Raw genomic sequence first — 18,200 nt, forward strand, 5'->3', positions numbered from 1 at the left:
ATGTACAGTTACATTTGGGCTACCTGTGTAAGGCTACAGAATTTCAACACTCGAGAAGTTATAGAACTGAAAAAAATTCCTATTGCAAAACGGGTCAGTTACTAGGATTTGACAGGACACTATTTGTAGGTTACACTTTAAACTTCTTTATGGATCAGTGGTGTCCAGAAACTTCTGGCTGTTTATGTGGTTTTAATCGTGTAGCTTTCTCAAAACCACAGTTAAGTTAGAAATACTTTATTGTTTTCCTTACACTGTTTAATCAAAAAATTCAGGAGTTAAATGCACGGTAAGTCTGTCTCATAGAGCATACTTTTTGCAGAATTAATTCAGCTTCTAATTTAAAAAAATCCCAAACCCTTTGCCTAGAATTCAGTGTTATTTGTGTGTTAAATTGACCCGCTTGAGCTATTATTGTGAGGTTTATGGACAACCTTGATATGTTGGAGGGTAAGGTGTTGCTTTTCATTTACTGTAAAGTCAGCCATCTCTGCTGATAGCTGAATTTTAGATCTTTACAGTTTTAAACAAAATATGGTAACTTAATCTGCCTTCATGGAAATTTTAAGGTAACTTTTTTCACTTTGCATTAAGTCTCAAAACAATTGGCTGCATTATCTGCAGATAGTTCTTTTTCTCAATATCTTTGCAGTTACTTTTATGGACAAGTTTTATATTGCATTTGTTAGGGAGTAGAGTCATGAATATGGTCATTAATATGGCTCAGCTCTTGCATGGTATGCCTTCAGTGTGCAATATCTTGGATTTTTTTGTCTTAAATTGAACATGGTCCATACACAGATGGAATACAGATACAAATGAAGGTCAGTAATTCAGCTTTTGGTAGCGATGTGAAAATAGTTCCAGGTGGATATTAAGGAATTAATGGAGGTAACATGAAAGTTTAAAGATATTGCTCTTGAAACTGTATATATTCACTCTTTAAAATAAGCAATCAGACTAAAAGAACTGGGTTGATACTCAATTTACAAAAGAACATCACCTCAATTAATTTCAGGCATGCCTAAATTGATACTTTCCCTGAATCTTTATAATTGAGCTATTTAAATCCTATAAGGTAAAAATTCTGCTGGATTGTATCTTTGATTACGGTGCTATAGTTACATAATAAATGCATTGATTGCTTGGTTGATTTGATTTTAACAGATGTGTTTGTTTTTACTCATTCCTTTCTGATACCATTGTTCTGGAGACAGAATTGTGATTGTTATAATTAGGAAGATTTTCTGAGTTCCAGCTTGAGACAGTTCTTCTCTTTCTAGAGTCAGAAATTACAGATTTACTAATTATTATTTTTGTTATGTACTTTTTGGTTTTTTTTTCTCTTTGAAGGCAAATGAATCACTTTATAAATTTTGAAGGACTATTTGCTTGGCAGGAAGACAAATAAAGTGTCTTTGTGTTCTGCAGGATACTTATGAAACTTATTTTCAGACAGTTATTCTGCTGTGAGGAGATTTTACAATGTTGAAAGATTTTTCAATGTTGAAAGATTTTTCATCAGATCTCTGTTATCTATTTCATATAATCCAAGACTAAGTTTTATTCCATGCTTTTCTAACAGAATATTCTTCATTCTTTTTGCATGCTATAAACAGGACTGTGATGAAAACTGGTCTGGAATCTGTTAGGATGGCATTGAGAGCATTTTTGGACAATGCTGCTGAGGATCTGGAGAAAACAATGGAAAATCTTAAGCAAGGCCAGTTCACACACAGCAGAAACCAGCCAAAAGGAGTTACACAAATCATTAATTACACCACAGTTGCTCTCCTGCCAGTGCTGTCTTCATTATTCGAGCATATTGGACAGCATCAGTTTGGGGAAGATTTGATATGTATGTATCATATTATCATATACATATGTCCATGCCGTCATAATGCCGTTATAGTGCCATGTAGTAAACATTACTAGACCCACAATTCTATTAAAGAAGGACAAATCCTCTGTCATTTTGACAACATTTTTATTGATTCAATCGAACATTTGCAACAATCAACCAAAAACTGTCTTCAGGTTTTAGTGGACTCTAGATAGATATTGAAGCAGACGTATCCATGATTAAAAAATCAGAGGAATCAGTTGTGTTTATAACTTTACCACAGATCTACTGTGACTTACTTCACATGTGAGAATTCACTTTGTGTAAATTACTTTGTCTTTACTTTGTCTGTAAATAAGGTTATACTACAAGAATGATGTTACACCATCGTACATGCGCCTCAGTTTCAGTTAGTGGGGAATCTGAGTGGGTCCTTAAATTCTGAAAATTCAGGGGAAAAGAGAAAAGTGGAAGGAGCTCCTGAGAAATTCAGACACCAGAGAACTGAATGTAAAGGAGACCCTCTATATCGGATTTCTGTGAAGGTTCTGATTGTGGTGGATTCAGTGGTCCTTTATTTTCCTAAACCCAAAACTTTGCAGCCAAAATTTTGCAGATGTTGAAGTCTGCACACAGAACTTTAATTTTATATATTTTAGGAGCTCATGGAAATATCACTATCCAGATGGCACTAAAGGGGGAAATCCTGCCCTGCATAGCTAACTCAGTTGCTCAGTTATGAAAATCCACAAGAAGGACCTGGAGAAAAAGAATACTGAGTTACATTTTTTCCCTTTAGAATCTGCAAAAACTATTATTTGGAGTAGACTTAAAAGAACTCTTCCGAAATTTGGAGTTGCATTGATGGATTTGAAAGTCATGAGATGTAAACATTCACATGTTTTTGTAAAATTCCAGAGACTTTGATGGTACCCAGAAAAAATAATTTGTTCATCATAAACCACTTTTTCAGGCATCAACATGTTCAAACCTTGTATAATTTTTGGTCTCTGGTATCCCATGTTTTCGAACTTAATATTTAGCTTTGAATCTATATCACTTAAGTTGGTGTTCTTAATCAGCTATTCTACATACATCACACTGCTGTAGAACACTGAATTTAGAATTTATGAACTGAGAATAATTATTTAAATTTGGACCTATTTATTTTGCCTAGAGCATAGTGGAAAGACTAATTTTTCTTACACACAACTTCTCTTTACATTTTGTTAAGATTTATCTTACTTGTGAAAGCATCTTGGCCTGGTGCTTGTACCTGGGAGTACTAGTTATGAAGTATAATCTGTGGGTGGATCATTACAAAGATGGGTCCATCCACCTCAGGTTACTATTACAATGTAAAGACACTTAACTCCAAGATGATCTGATCTAAAATCACAGTACAATAAAGGACTGGGAGATGTAACTTTGGTACAATATCTTGTAGGCTCTCCCAGCCTGTGAAGTCTTACCCTGTTTTACTCACAGTAAAAAATTCATTACCTGTTGAGGGGTGATATTAGCACTGTAGGAGAGACTACAAAAGATATTTATGGCAAGAATGGAAGTATTGTCCTTCTTCATCGTACTTACACTGTTGTTACACTGTTGCTGCAGAGTGCATTACAAAAGCACTACAAAAAATCTCTTCAAATAGATTTTTAAGATTATTCTCACAGTTTTATGACTGAATTATTCTGTAATTTTAAAACATCCTTTGGTGAAGTATTCATATGGAATAAAGAATTATTAATTGTTTTTAATCCTTTGTAAGTTTAAAGTGTAAATTTATATGCTATTAGCTGGTATCAGTGCCTAAATTAAAAAATATATAAACCATTATTAAAATACTTAAATATCTATTTAACAGGATTGCCTTTATTTTGCACGCTAGTGTTCTATTTGTAAAGGTGCCATGTGTAAAGAGTTGGTGTGCCATTAATTTAATACAATTAGTGCACTAATGAAATAGGTTTACTGTTTTAGCTATTAGCATGATATTTAAGTAAATTGAAGTTTTGAGTAAAAAGTATAACCCACAGATGTCCAAAGAATTTTTGTATTTAGTGGGTAATTTATGTGGATTGCCTTTGTTAGCGTAATAATTTTAATTCTGTTATTGTCTAAAGAAATATATTTTAATTATTTGGGAATACTTCGCAAAGAAAAATCTCTTTGTAAATATAGTTTTCTTGTCTCTTTAGTGGAAGATGTTCAGGTCTCTTGTTACAGAATATTGGCCAGTTTATATGCTCTGGGAACCAGCAAGAGTATCTATGTAGAGAGGTAAGAAGGAAAATGGTTCTTCTGTTTTTAATACTTGCATTTATATTTAGCATAATGAATTTACAGTTCAGAGATTTATATAGAAGAGTATTATTGGAAAGATTTCTTGAGAGAAAAAACAGCTCTTAAGTGGAATGCAGATGCATTTACTATAATATGCTTGAAATATACCATTATATGTTTGTCAAATTATTTTTCTTAATTAAAAATTACAAGTAAAATTATCTGACTTTATAATAAACAACATTTGATTTGAGGGTTAACTGAGGTGTTGTAAAATTATGTCATTCAGCTCAGCAATTGTTATATTCTTCCTTCTCTAATGTTTAATTGTGATGTGTATTTCATTTTCGATACCCTAAATTTAATTGACTTTGTCACTTGTACCACACTGTTTCTTTTCTAGCTCAGTTACCCAGGTAAATGAGGGATTGCAGTTGTTATTTTACACATTTCTGTATCTGCTAACCCCCCTCCAAGTTATATTTGGTCTATGTAAACCATATTTGGTCAAAAAATAAAGATACCTAGAAAAAAATCAGTTCTTAAAAGACTAACCCTGTTCTGCAGGAAAGCTAAACTGAATTAATACATCTCAGATATTGGCAGCAGTAATACAGGAAGTTCACTGTCTAGGAAGTGGCACTCTCCAGCAGATCTTTCTTGGTGGCAGTATCATAGGCAACAATAAGGAAAATCATTGGGAGCAATATTTAAGAACCACCACCCCCCCCCCCCCCCCGCCCCCAAATCTGTGGAAAATCAGGTCTCGTTGATTTCATTAAGCATGTAAAATTAATTCATTTTGCTGTTTGGCAAATAAAGGATATAAAGGGATTTGTTTGGAACGCAAAATATATCAGTGTAAGTGGCAATTTTTGTGTGTGATTGTCTGCCACCGTCACTGCAATCAAAAAGCATATAACGTGTGATGGTATTAAGTTTTATTTATGAAGACTTAATGAAGGGGGGAAAAAAGGAAGACGGAGAAAACAGTAGGAATAATAATGGGAATTAAGTTACATTTAACAGAATCAACTTTAATGAGTTAAATCTAGAAAGAATAAAATCTCCAAGACCGAAATAAAATATAGACTGAGGATGAGCCTTGCTAAATCACAAGATCTGTTTTGAGGTATTTTTTTCCTTTTAACTTGAAAGTTCATGATCCTTCTGAGTTCAAATTCTCTTGGATCACATGTGTGATTTAGTCTCAGGGATTTCTCACCTCTCTTAATTCTTCTGTGATCAATTCAATTGAAAATTAGAGAGTAGTTTAACTGTCCTGTGAAGAGACCCAAGTGAAGTGCAGGGGCATCACTTACTTCTTCCTAGAAAAAGGGTACTTAAAATTTTGACACAAAAAAAATTTTGGTTATCAAATAAATGTCATATATTTGAAGATATTAAAGCAATGTATTTGTGCTAAAATTTCAGAGTTCTTGATCATTAGGAGCAATTTTCCACTCACTGAAGAACTTGACTTTCATACTAGACTAAACATGAAAGTGATTATCACTATTTCTCAGAAAAGTGAAATATCACTTAGATAAAATGATAGTTAATTTTGGTCTCTTGTTCTATCCAGTAGGTTTTTAATAATAATAGGGATTAGTACAGTCAGTAAAGCTGAGGAAAGTAGTAGAACAGAAGTCATTTTTACAATTATTTCGGTTTCCCTTGCATGTTTTTCATTTTCTGTAAGCTGTGTATGTCTTTACATATCATTCATATATTAACAGAGGGTTGCTAGATTTTGACTTCTATTGCGTGTTCTTGTGTTGATGATCCCAGTCCCAGTAATGTCGTGGCTTCTCTCTTTGAAATGCTTTAATCTCAGAGTACAGCCCCAAGGTGTGGTCAGTACTTACTAGCTGGCTCCCCTGTGGTCCCTTCTAACCTTATTTTGTGGCCCTTTGATGTGTGTGGTTAATGGTGTTTGTTAATTCACAGGCAACGATCTGCACTTGGAGAGTGCTTGGCTGCTTTCTCAGGGGCCTTTCCAGTGGCTTTTTTGGAAACTCATTTGAACAAACATAATATCTACTCAATCTACAATACCAAGAACGCGAGAGATAGAGCAGGTATTTCCAGAAATTGGCATCATGATTATGGAAGCATGATTTCACTATAAATACTGCTTGCCTTGACGCATGTGGTTTTGCATATATTTTATACTGCAAGAATTTTCTTGTAATTTCATGGTTGTATTTATTGTCTAAAACTTTCTTTCTAAATCAATTTTCTGATCAATTTCTTTTCTAAATCTGATAAAACTGATTATGCTCCTAATATTACCAATACTTTAATTTTGAGATACCATCCTCAAAATACCACTTTGGAGTTCAATTAATGTAGAGGCTTTGCACATTTTAGTACCTCAGCTATTCTGTATTTGATGATAAAATTGTGTGTTCTGAAAAGTAGCTTTGGTTCCTCAGTTTGCACAAACAATATTGGGTCCCTAAAACATACTGAAGGTATGCAACTGAAGGTAAATAGCTTTGCTGTATTAAGTTCATATTATTCCCTTGTAAAATGAAAAAATTGCAGAGCAGTATGCAGATTGGTTTTTAATGTTGTTTGGCATAAAAAGAAGTACAGATAATTTGCAGTGACATTATGTATGTTTGATTTGCACGTATCTTTTTATTCCATTCTTGATGTTTCTTGTTGAATAATGTCACGTGCACAAACTGTTCCTGCAATAAATAGAAGTTGCAATAGAACTTTGCAAGCACTGCATATATGCTGGGTCTGAATCACATTACAGATACACAAAGATGACAGTGTAGGTTTGTATAAGATGCCAGTTTATAAGGCAATAATTTTATAACTTCACCTTTAGTTTTTAAAAAATTGAACTTAGCAGATTTATTCTCTAAGAGCTGTAGTATCCAAACTTGTAAATATCAACAATTATGCATACTTACCATATATTTTATCTATTTTAATGTATCTGGAAGGACAGACCACTGTATTGTCATGATTTTTAACAGAAAATTGATTTTCTTTTCCAAAATTGTGTAATCTTTAAGGAAACTATGTAATGTCTGTATAAAATACATTTGCTCTAAATAGGAGAAGATACTGCTTTGCAAAAAAAGACTGGCCTTAGTACAAGGAGTTATGGAATGCTGGAAGAGACATTTGTATTCACAAGTTGCAGGCTAAATTTTTGCTCTATAGATACCTGTGCATGTCATGTTATGTGTCTGTTATTATCTTAGACATTCAGGTTGTGCCTGCAGATATTTTTTTGTAGATGAAAGGAATGGCCTCAAAAATCAACTGCAACTGCAAAAATCAACGACAATTGCAGTGCCTTTTCAGAGGAAGTTACGAAAAATTCAAAGAATTCAAAAGTAAACATTTACGATCACGTATTCACCTCTAGAATCAGTTTCTCAAATCTGCTCAGTTTTTTAGGACAGGCAATGGTTTCTGTTTGTTGTATCAGAATTCCAGGTCTCATCTGATGTGTTGTTGAGAGATATTTCATTGTATCAATTTGTTTCCTCATCTGCAAAACTTACTCTGGAAGGGATTTTGAAATTTCAGCTTTATTGTGTATATAAACAAGTGTATCTGATTTCTCTGAATTCATTCCACAATATTCAAATTGTGGATGCTTTCACATAGGAATTTTAATTACAGAACTGTTCACATTAACTGTTTATTGCTCAGCAGTATGAAAGGATGCATTTTTTATTGTTGTATTTGGTATGCTTCCTTTGGATCACAAGGGTGCAAATGTAAACAGAAAACAGAAGTTTTATTGAATAGCAGCTGAAAAAGATTGTTTTCCTTTTATGACCTAATTTATTAATTTTTGGTTTTGGCTTTTTTTTTTTTTTTAATAGTTCTCAATTTGCCAACTAGTGTAGAAGAGGTTTGCCCAAATATTCCTTCCTTGGTGAAGTTAATGGAAGAAATAGTGGAACTGGCAGAATCTGGTATTCGTTACACACAAATGCCACATATCATGGAAGTCATACTGCCTATGCTGTGTAGCTACATGTCACACTGGTGGGAGCATGGGCCAGAGAACAATCCTGACAGGGCTGAAATGTGCTGCACAGCCTTGACGTCAGAGCACATGAACACTCTGTTGGGTAACATATTGAAAATCATCTATAACAACCTTGGTATTGATGAAGGAGCCTGGATGAAGAGATTAGCAGGTAAGATGTGAAAATAAATTATTAAACAAGCAAACGTGCGTATGTATATTCAGAATGTATATATACACACAGAGTGAATCACATTGTATTTACCCTATTAAAGCTGGAGTAGAAGAACACTCATATTTTTCTACATTTTTAAACAATACACATCATGCTGAACCAGAAATACCAAGAATAAAGAAGAAGTAGTGTAAACAGTATGTTTTAATCTCTCTATAAGTAATATAAGAAGTACATTATTCTATTTATTTTTTCTGGGAATATACATGTACGTTTTGCAGTATACTAAATTCAATGACTATAGTAATTTAGCCCGTTTTCATTATATAAACAAGATTCATTTGCAGGCATTATGCAGTTCCTTGCTATTCTGTATGAGTGCTGAATCCTTAAAACCTAGGTTTGAAGGTGTATATCTAAAATTCATTACAATGAAATGTTGAAATTCTCATGTCATTTTAGTCGTACGTTGACTTCATCTCATGAACAACTTGAAATTCATTAGAAGCACTTTAATTCTCAGTATTACAATATCTGAGGAAAGGTCATTTCAGTGGTGTGGATTCAATTATTCAATTAGACTTTCTTATGACTTTTCTATATTTACTGTAGTAGTTATATCATTCATGGTTGCATTCAGAATTTCTAGTGTTTTAAGAGTAATGTAGTCCACTCTGAGGATACGTGGCAACGTGCCTTGAATTCTGTGTAATTTAATCAGTGTGTTACAAATTGTTTGGTACCAATGGGGCGACTTGAAGTGCTAATTTACATAATTGTTCTTACGAGTAGATTTTCAAAAAGCTTGTGCTAACAAGTCTGAAATGAATCTATTGAATCACTCATATTTGTGTCTACATACAAGACTTCTTAGTGTGCTGAAGAAATGCAGGCAAGATGTATCTGTGGGTTTTCAAAAAAACAGAGCATGCTTTCCAGTTCCCCTTCGCTCAAGCAAGGTTCAAAGCAGAAACCAGTAGATGAGAAAACTTGTGTATGCACTGTGTAGCTATATATCATCCATACCATTAAACAACTTAAATGGCATTGCTCAATAAAACTATGCAAATACCATGCTGACAGATTACCAGTAAAGAGATGTTTCAGCTTTTATGATCTTCCAGCTTAGTCTGTGAAGTTGCAATTTCTGCCCTCAGACAATGTGAATTGTCCTGAAATCCTGACCGCATTTAATTCTTGGCAAAACTTCTGCTGATTTCAATGGGGGCAGGATTTGTCTCTGTAGCCTGGAAGTAAGATTCAAGAGAGTGGGAAGAGGTAAAAGATTTTAGTTATATTTTGTGGCCAGGTATATATTATAATATTCATTGCCTTAAATAGTGTTTTCCCAGCCCATCATAAGTAAAGCGAAGCCACAACTCTTAAAGACACACTTCCTTCCACTGATGGATAAACTAAAGAAAAAGGCAGCAGTGGTTGTATCGGATGAAGAACATCTAAGAGCAGAAGGCAGAGGTGACATGTCGGAGGCTGAACTGCTCATCCTAGATGAGTTCACCACTTTGGCACGGGACCTCTATGCCTTCTACCCTTTGTTGATTAGATTTGTGGACTATAACAGGTATGTGGAGAGGAATAGGTCAATGAATCTCATAAAACCTTCCTTTTTATTGATACCACCTCTTATCCCTTGATGTGCCTAGCACTGAATCAAAGTGGCTTTTACTCAGTCTGACAATCTTGCTGTTGTTCAAGCTAATATTTTCTGACTTTTAGGAAGAACTGGGGTCTTTTTAAGAAGAAAACAAACCAAAATTGCAATCCAGATCTATTGGATTAGAATTAGAATTAATATTAAAGGATTTCAAGGGTTTTGAAATAGGACCTCACAAAGCCACTGCTACCAGAAAGGATTAAAAGCATATATTACTGGTTTTTGTTGACTTGTATCCTTGTAAAATGTTGAAAAGTAATTTCAAAGCATAAAGACAGTGAGGATTATCTCCTTTTTCACCCTTATGCCAAATTTTAGGGCAAAATGGCTGAAAGAGCCCAATCCTGAAGCAGAAGAATTGTTCCGCATGGTGGCTGAAGTCTTCATTTACTGGTCGAAGTCTCATGTAAGTAATTCCTTGGTGAATACATGTTTTAATGAGGTTTCTTTAATAGGTAGATCAGTTATTTAATGGTAATGTTTTTAAAATACATTTAATGACAGAAGTGGAACTGCAGATGGGAAAATATTAATGACTCACATTTCTGACACTTTTGAAATGGCAGAGAAGATAGGAGAGTTGGATCATATTTTGTAACATAGTAAACTCATTAAAGATGTTTTTCTTACAGATTCTGGTTTGTTTGTTCTGGATTTGTTGTTTGCTTGGCTTGTTGGGTTTTTTTAATAATATATTAAGCTCATTTCCTTTTGTATCCTTACAATTTTCTTTTCAATTATTTTAACCCTGTAATCACACCTCGTAAGCACTGATACTTCTTAAATAAAACATGATTCAGGGAATACTGGAACACAGAGAATTAAAAACCCAAAAGAGTCTAATTTCTTTCATGCATTAAATCTTTGTGTGAGCTGTTGTCTATACTAAATTTCTTTATTTGCTATAGCTTCAATTCTCTGAAGTCTGGGGAACCAGATGCCTTATAACTTCAGGTTTTGTGCCTACATTTGACTGTAAGGTTTATCATAAACCTCACTGTGCACAAAAAGCGAATACACTGTGGATAAATAGCAGATAATGAAATCACCTGTGTGTTTATAATTTCAGTGTTTTATTTAAATGTTTTCTTAGGTACCTGAATATAGTAGAAATTTATAATGGTGAAGAAATGAATGAATACAGTAAATTCACGAATACAAGCCGCACTGAGTATAAGCCGCATCTCTGGGTGTTGGCAAATATTTCGGTTTTTGTCCATAGATAAGCCGCACATGAATATAAGCCGCTCTGTCGTTCGCAGCGAGGACCCGCGTGCAATTAGTAACAGAACCGCGGGAGGGCGGGGTTTACTGGCTGAGCTAAGGCTGTGCAGGCTCAGCCCGCTAGGGGCCGCTGACGGGGCCAGGTGGCCTAGCCCGGTGCTGCTGCTCGGGGCCGGCCGCCGCTGCCACTGGGCTCGGTCACCCCGGGTCGGCGCTGCCCCGCGGTGGCAGGCAGGGACGGAGCTTCCCCCGCTCCTACGGCAGGGGCGGTGGGCGGGGACGGAGCTTTCCCGCGCCCGTGGCGCCGGTGGCGGGCGTGGACAAAGCACCCTGCCTCCTCCCCGAGCCGCGGCAATGGCGGCACGCACTTCCCACCCCCCCCCCGGGCCGCGGCAATGGCTGCGCAGGGCTCCCGTCGGCTCCCGGAGCCGCGGCAATGGCAGCGCCCCCCCCCCCCCGTCGGCTCCCCGGGCCGCGGCAATGGCGGCGCAGCCCCCCCGAGCTGCGGCAATGGCGGCGCCCCCCCACCGTCGGCTCCCGGGGCCGCAGCAATGGCAGCGCCCCCCCCCCCCGTCGGCTCCCCGGGCCGCGGCAATGGCGGCGCAGCCCCCCCGAGCTGCGGCAATGGCGGCGCCCCCCCACCGTCGGCTCCCGGGACCGCAGCAATGGCAGCGCCCCCCCCCCCGTCGGCTCCCCGGGCCGCGGCAATGGCGGCACCCCCCCCCCCTCCTCCCCTGGGCTGCAGCAGAGGAGGAAAGAAGAGAGCTCTCCCGCCTCTCTCCCCGCCCCCCGTGCTGCCTGCAGGGAGCCAGGGCAACACGGTAACACTGTAACAATTGCGAAATGCTGGCTTTTACTGGCCGGTGCTTGGCTCGGCACTCTGGCTGGCATGTCTGGGGTTGTAAATGTCAGAAAATTATTAATATATTAGCCGCACCCGACTATTAGCCGCACTTCTGGGTTTCCACCAAAATTTTTGTCAAATTGCTGCGGCTTGTATTCGTGAAATTACTGTAATTCACTAGTAAGGGAAAACCTGGGAAACCTATAAAAAACTATTTTTATATTGAACCGGAGGACGAGTGAGATTATTATCATGTCTTTTTCATAGTTAGGGAAACATTTCCTTCTCTCTAATATAGGGAAAATCCCCAAACATATGCCACCTGAGTTATGCAATGTAAATGAAGCTGAAATTCCATGACATTGTTAATCATCTGTTCATTTTTACTGCCCTGTTCTTAACTTGTGGATGTTACAAATTTTTACTTAATTTGTATTTTTATTGAAAGAATATTTAGGTAGAGTACTCATATAAATGCTTCTAACTGAGATTTTCTTTTTATTTCCAGAATTTCAAAAGAGAAGAACAGAACTTTGTGGTACAAAATGAAATCAACAACATGTCTTTTCTTATCAGTGACACCAAATCTAAGATGTCTAAGGTAGCGTAAAGATGTTCATAATTTTTCTCTTTGCAAAGGGAAGGAGTTAGGAAGGCTCCAGGGAAACACCTTTTATTGTTTGATAGTTTTTTGTTTGTTTCTTTGGGAGGGAAGGTGTTTGCTTTTGGTTTTGTTTTTTTTTCTGGTAAAGAAATTTGTTGAAAACACCAGGTTAAGATGCAAAATACAGTCATTTGAGAAACACATGGCAAAATATTGGCAATGTTAAAATGCCAGTTCCACTGGATAAGGTCACACCTGTATAGGTAATAAGGAAATTGTTGAACTAGAGGCAAGTACAAAGTTACTAGTACAATTCTTTTATTTAATTGGATTTGGTTTCTTTTTCATCTTTACTTTATTCTGCAGGCAGCGGTTTCTGACCAGGAAAGGAAGAAGATGAAGCGAAAAGGTGACAGGTACTCTATGCAGACCTCTCTCATTGTGGCAGCACTGAAGAGATTGCTTCCAATAGGCCTAAACATTTGTGCTCCTGGAGACCAAGAGCTAATTGCACTGGCCAAAAATCGATTTAGCATGGTATGTGCTCTTTTTGCATTTCTAAAAGGTAGAAATATTTACTAACTTATTTATTTGAATTTCTGTGTTTATTCTTACAGCATGAGATAGAGAATCAAGATTATAATTCTGTTTTATAAGGGCACAGTGGATGATTATGGTATATTTCAGCATGTTTTCCTCATGGCTTAAAACATTCTAGTTTGAACGTACTTATGGTCAGCATGGATACATTTTAGAATGATCTATATATGAATAGAGATAGCATTCAGTAGTTGAACTAGTTATTTCTCTCTCTTATTTTTTAATGCAAAGTAGTGTTTGTTGTATTTTATGAAGCTTGAATTTGGTTGATCTCAGAAGTCTTTTCCTATCTAGTTGATTCTGTGACTCTCATAAAATTAAGAACTAGCTGTTTCGTAACTTCTGTGCCCAATAGCATAACTAATTCCTTTTAATTGCTCTCACGTGAAGGACAGAATTTCTGTAGGGATAGACTGTTTTAAGAGGGATTCTTTTGGGTATATACTCCCAGTGCAATAGTTTGGTTTTAATTTGGAATATACTCCTTTTCTCAAACTGTAATACTTCCTATAGTTTAGGGGAAGTGACCATTGGACTGAATCCTATAAAGTAAAAGAGCTCTGCAAAACAAACAGAACTCAAATCACAGAAGGCTCTGTTCGTGTTATTGGTTTTATTTGGTCAAACTTTCGGTTTGTGTATACGATCAATTTGAATTCAGACGCACATTTGTGTGTTACTGTGAACAGATGTGTATGATGCCTTCCAGAATCTGATCCTGTGAGCTTGGACAAGAAAAGATTTCCCTCTGAGATTTTTCTCAATCTTTCACATTGTCAGTTTCATTCACCATCTCATGAAGCCCAAGACTGATATTTAAATGAATCATAATGTTTACTAATTACCTTCTATCCTAATTTATATGATTTGTAATCTATTGGCAGAAAGACACTGAAGATGAAGTACGAGATGTCATCCGCAGTAATCTTCACCTTCAGGGCAAGGTAATCTATATGCAGTTTTAAAATTTGATTTTTTCTTCCTTTGAATGCTTTTGTTGGTGCCATATAATGACAACCTGCCTTGGTTAATTATGATAACTTATAGTCCCTTATTCTCTTCTGTCAAGTAATTTATTCATATTAACTGTTAAATGCTACTTTTTAAATATGTGTATATGTGCATTATATATAGTAACACATGGCCCTTCAAATCTCTCTCCATTCACACCATTAATACAAAATCGGAGAGGGAAGGAAGCTCTATCACTGCTTAAACTCCACCTACTACTATTTGAGATAACTGCAGAGTGCTCAAAGTTAATTAGTATCTACTTGATGTATAAATGACAAGGAAACTGCCATTTTGATGTACTCTATAAAGTGAAAAATCTCCAGTTTTCTCAGTGTGGTTCCTGCTTTACAGCCCTGGGAAAATAAAGTATTTTGGGAAAAAATATAGATTTTTTGTTACTGAATTCCAGTTAGTGTCAAGTGAATAGTTTTAGGGAGAAAGTCTTAAAATGGCCAGTATAATTAAACTTTTTATTAATGCTTTAAATAAAAAGAAGCTGGAATATGGAAGTGTAATAAAATTATGCATATGTCTCCTCTATGGAAGAAAGATGGAATCATACCTATGGATATTGCTTTATTTAGGATTGTCCTCTACCTCCTCCCCCTGCCCCATGTTTTGTTCACCTCAAGAAAAAACTAAACTACTGTTTTCTGTGCTTATTAAAAGGTTGCAAAATAGTAAACATAAGTTGAAATTCTGGTACTTTTTTTCTGAGCAGTTATTTAAGAATAATTCAGAAGTCTAGATTCCACTGCAGTCAGTGCATGGTGGTGATATTTTTTTTTTAATGGGCCAGTGGTGTGATGATTCTTCCTGAATAATATGTGAAGATTAATTTTCTCCCATCATAATTTCCACATGTCACTGCCTTATTAACAACAGAAGTGTTTAATTCAGTAGCTTTAACTTAAAGGGTTTGCACATAGAAAAGTTTACTCTAAAAGCAAAATATTTGGTTAAATCCTAAAACCTTGAAATACTTACCTTATATAGCAAACATTTTTATATACTGAGGAGCAGAAAACACACAGACAAGGTACTAGCAAGAAGGCAGAGTTTCTGAAGATGTTAATGAGCAACAGTACTTAAACAGTGTGAAGGCCATGAACATGAAACATTTGAACATGAGGTGGTTTTGTGTATAAACTTCAATAGTGTTTTCCTAGTGACAATGATCGATATTTCTGTACTGACATTTTCAGTATTTGTACATTTTCATTTTGTGAGCCATGCAATTACAAGCCTTGCCTGGGATTTCATGTTGCTATTTTAGCACTTATCCTCCTGTTTTAACTACTTCAGTTTCTGTTTTATTTCTTCAGTAATACATTCTGCTGTTAAGAAATTTCTGTCTGTTACTGCTTTGTTGCCTGGTAGTCATGATGCATCATAATATCTTGGCCTGTGCTTTCTCTTCAGAAACTTCCTACTCTTCAGTTAAAAGTTTTCAATTGTTAATCAACATATGTCTTCTCTGTTTATACTACATGAGAATAAAAGTGCTTTTAAATTTCTTAGATTGATGCAATTTCACTGTACCTTGATGATTAAGACAAAAGTAATTTTAGGTAATCCAAAGCCCACACTGTTGGATTTTCCCGTTGTAAGCTTCATGAGAGACTATAGAATTTACTATTTTTAAATGAACTCCCAGTGGAAGATGAAAATCTGAAAGACAGCCACATAATGCATAGATAACAAAACTAAACTGCTATTGTAGTTAGCTTTATTTTATAGAAGTTTACATATTGCTTTATTAACTTTTAAAAGCTCTGATTTAGACCTGTATGTGACAAGTAGTTAACTGTAGACAAGAATGATTTATCAGTGACACATTTAGAATTAACACTAAATATAAGTGGATGACTAATTACTTAGAGTATAATGCCTATAGTTAAATTAAAATGCTATTTATTCTGTAATTCTCTGATGTCATTAGGATTCAGTAACTATACAGTCAAGTGTGATGTTTCTTGTTACAAAAATGATGCCATCATGCAGACTACCCTTTTGTTGTCTGATTGAGTCAGATATAATGGGAATGTAGGCCAAATGGTCTTATCAATTTAAATTACTACTTTCTACTACGAACTAATATGTAACTTAGTTTTAGTGGTGTTTGTGTAAAGTGGCTTTCAAAATATAGGAAAAATACTGCATTTTGAATACTGGTTTTCTTCCAACCATAGCAATATTCTTTCTTCAAATGGTGTTCTGTGTTAACCACTTCTTCTCACAGACACCTAACATTCTGTTATTTACATTAGAGCTATAGATTCCTTTTTGGAGTACTGCACTGTTAGAGAATCATCCTTCTGAATCTTTGGCTGTTAATGTTGTGGCATCTGTTTCATGCATTTGTCTACCTTTGTCTGCATTTGTACATTTGTCTTCACCCTGTTTCTGTCTTTCCTTTCCTTGCATGCCTGCATGCTGTTACTCAGTACCAAGCCTTTTATTTCAAGAAATTGATGACGAAACTTGCATTCATTTTGACATGGATGAAGCTCAAGTCACCAAAATCTTCTTCCAGCCATTCTAATTCACACCTTGAAATGCCAACTACTAATACCCTTAGGAAACTACCTATACAAAAAAACTGTACCTTGATAGAATGTGAGGAGTCCTCAGATCAAAAGACATCACCTGTGATTAAAAAGTCTTTTGTGGACTATCCATTCATGATGATCCAGTCAAATGCTCAAAGAAAGACTGTGGATGTGACAGTTGTTAAGAAATGGAAAAGCCGAAAGGTGGAAGAAATTCCTGCAAAATGTGGCTTTCTAGGTTATAATAAGCTATTAATGAACGACTGTGTAAGTTTTTAATAATTCCTGGAACTTGAGTAAACTGTGTATCATAATATGTTTTGTGGAACTGAATTAGCATTATTATCTCACCTTAGGCACAAATTGAAATCTGGATGTAAAGAGAAAAAATTGATAAAAACCCATTTTGCTTCTTACCATTCTTTGTAATTTGTAGACTGATAAGCAAATGCATCTCAATTTCATTTTTCCAAATTACCTTTTAATTTTTTTGCTAATGATCATTAAAATTAGGATTTTCTAACAATTAAAAAAACTTTAAAAATAGACATAAATAATAGCAATACTACTAATTTCCACGACTGAAAACTAAGTAATCCCAGCTGGTAGAGCAACGCTTTCAATGTTGTTTCATTTAATAATGGGAAAGGCAGTGTACTAAGTTTTGTCTGTACCTCATATTCATTACTTTTCATCAAATGTTATATTCATTGCTGGTGCCAGTGCTATTTGTTGACCAACGATTTTTTGCTATTTGTGTGATGATTAGTGTTTTAGTTCTGTGGTACAGGTTGCACACAGAAAACGTGGATGCATCATCTCTGGAAGTATTCAAGGCCAAGTTGGACATTGGTTTAAGAAATCTGGTCTCGTGGAAGGTGTCCTTGTGTATGGCAGAGGGGTTGAAAGTAGATGGCCTTAAAGAGGCCTTCCAACCCAAAACACTTCATGTTTTATAGAAGCTCTTACAAAGCATTTCACAAGTTAGTCTTGTTCTCACAGTGTAATGAATACTATATGGGTTAGACAGGTAAAGGTGCAGGTTAGCCGCATAAAGTTTTTCAGTTTCTTTGAAGGTGTTTCTCTGTTGATTAAATGTTTGGAACATTCTGCCTTGGTGACGTGAAATCTTTTTCCTGCAGCTTGAGGATCCCGCCATTAGATGGCAGATGGCACTTTACAAAGATTTGCCAAACAGGACTGAAGACTCCTCAGATCCAGAGAAGACTGTGGAAAGGGTCCTTGATATAGCTAATGTGCTGTTTCACCTGGAGCAGGTTAGGCTTGTTTTACCAATTCCTTTGCTTCTTAATCTAAATAGATTTTTACTTTCACCAATAATATTATATATACTATTATTATATATTATTA

The 18,200-nt window shown here is 35.9% G+C and overlaps 1 protein-coding gene across 15 annotated transcripts in view; it reads left to right on the forward strand.

Moving 5' to 3' along the window:
• The window catches only part of RYR2 (ryanodine receptor 2), a 386,994-nt gene that overhangs the window by 303,269 nt on the left and 65,525 nt on the right, over positions 1-18,200 (forward strand). For all 15 annotated transcript variants that reach the window (XM_033055730.1, XM_033055733.1, XM_033055736.1 and 12 more), the window contains 10 exons: positions 1,620-1,858; positions 4,048-4,129; positions 6,083-6,213; positions 7,993-8,313; positions 9,658-9,898; positions 10,310-10,397; positions 12,568-12,660; positions 13,030-13,200; positions 14,148-14,207; positions 17,972-18,106. In XM_033055730.1, coding sequence (XP_032911621.1) covers positions 1,620-1,858; positions 4,048-4,129; positions 6,083-6,213; positions 7,993-8,313; positions 9,658-9,898; positions 10,310-10,397; positions 12,568-12,660; positions 13,030-13,200; positions 14,148-14,207; positions 17,972-18,106 — 1,561 coding nt within the window. The remainder of the gene's footprint in view (positions 1-1,619; positions 1,859-4,047; positions 4,130-6,082; positions 6,214-7,992; positions 8,314-9,657; positions 9,899-10,309; positions 10,398-12,567; positions 12,661-13,029; positions 13,201-14,147; positions 14,208-17,971; positions 18,107-18,200) is intronic.

The sequence above is a fragment of the Catharus ustulatus genome, chromosome 3, assembly GCF_009819885.2.
Source record: "Catharus ustulatus isolate bCatUst1 chromosome 3, bCatUst1.pri.v2, whole genome shotgun sequence".
NCBI classification, from domain to species: Eukaryota; Metazoa; Chordata; class Aves; order Passeriformes; family Turdidae; genus Catharus; species Catharus ustulatus.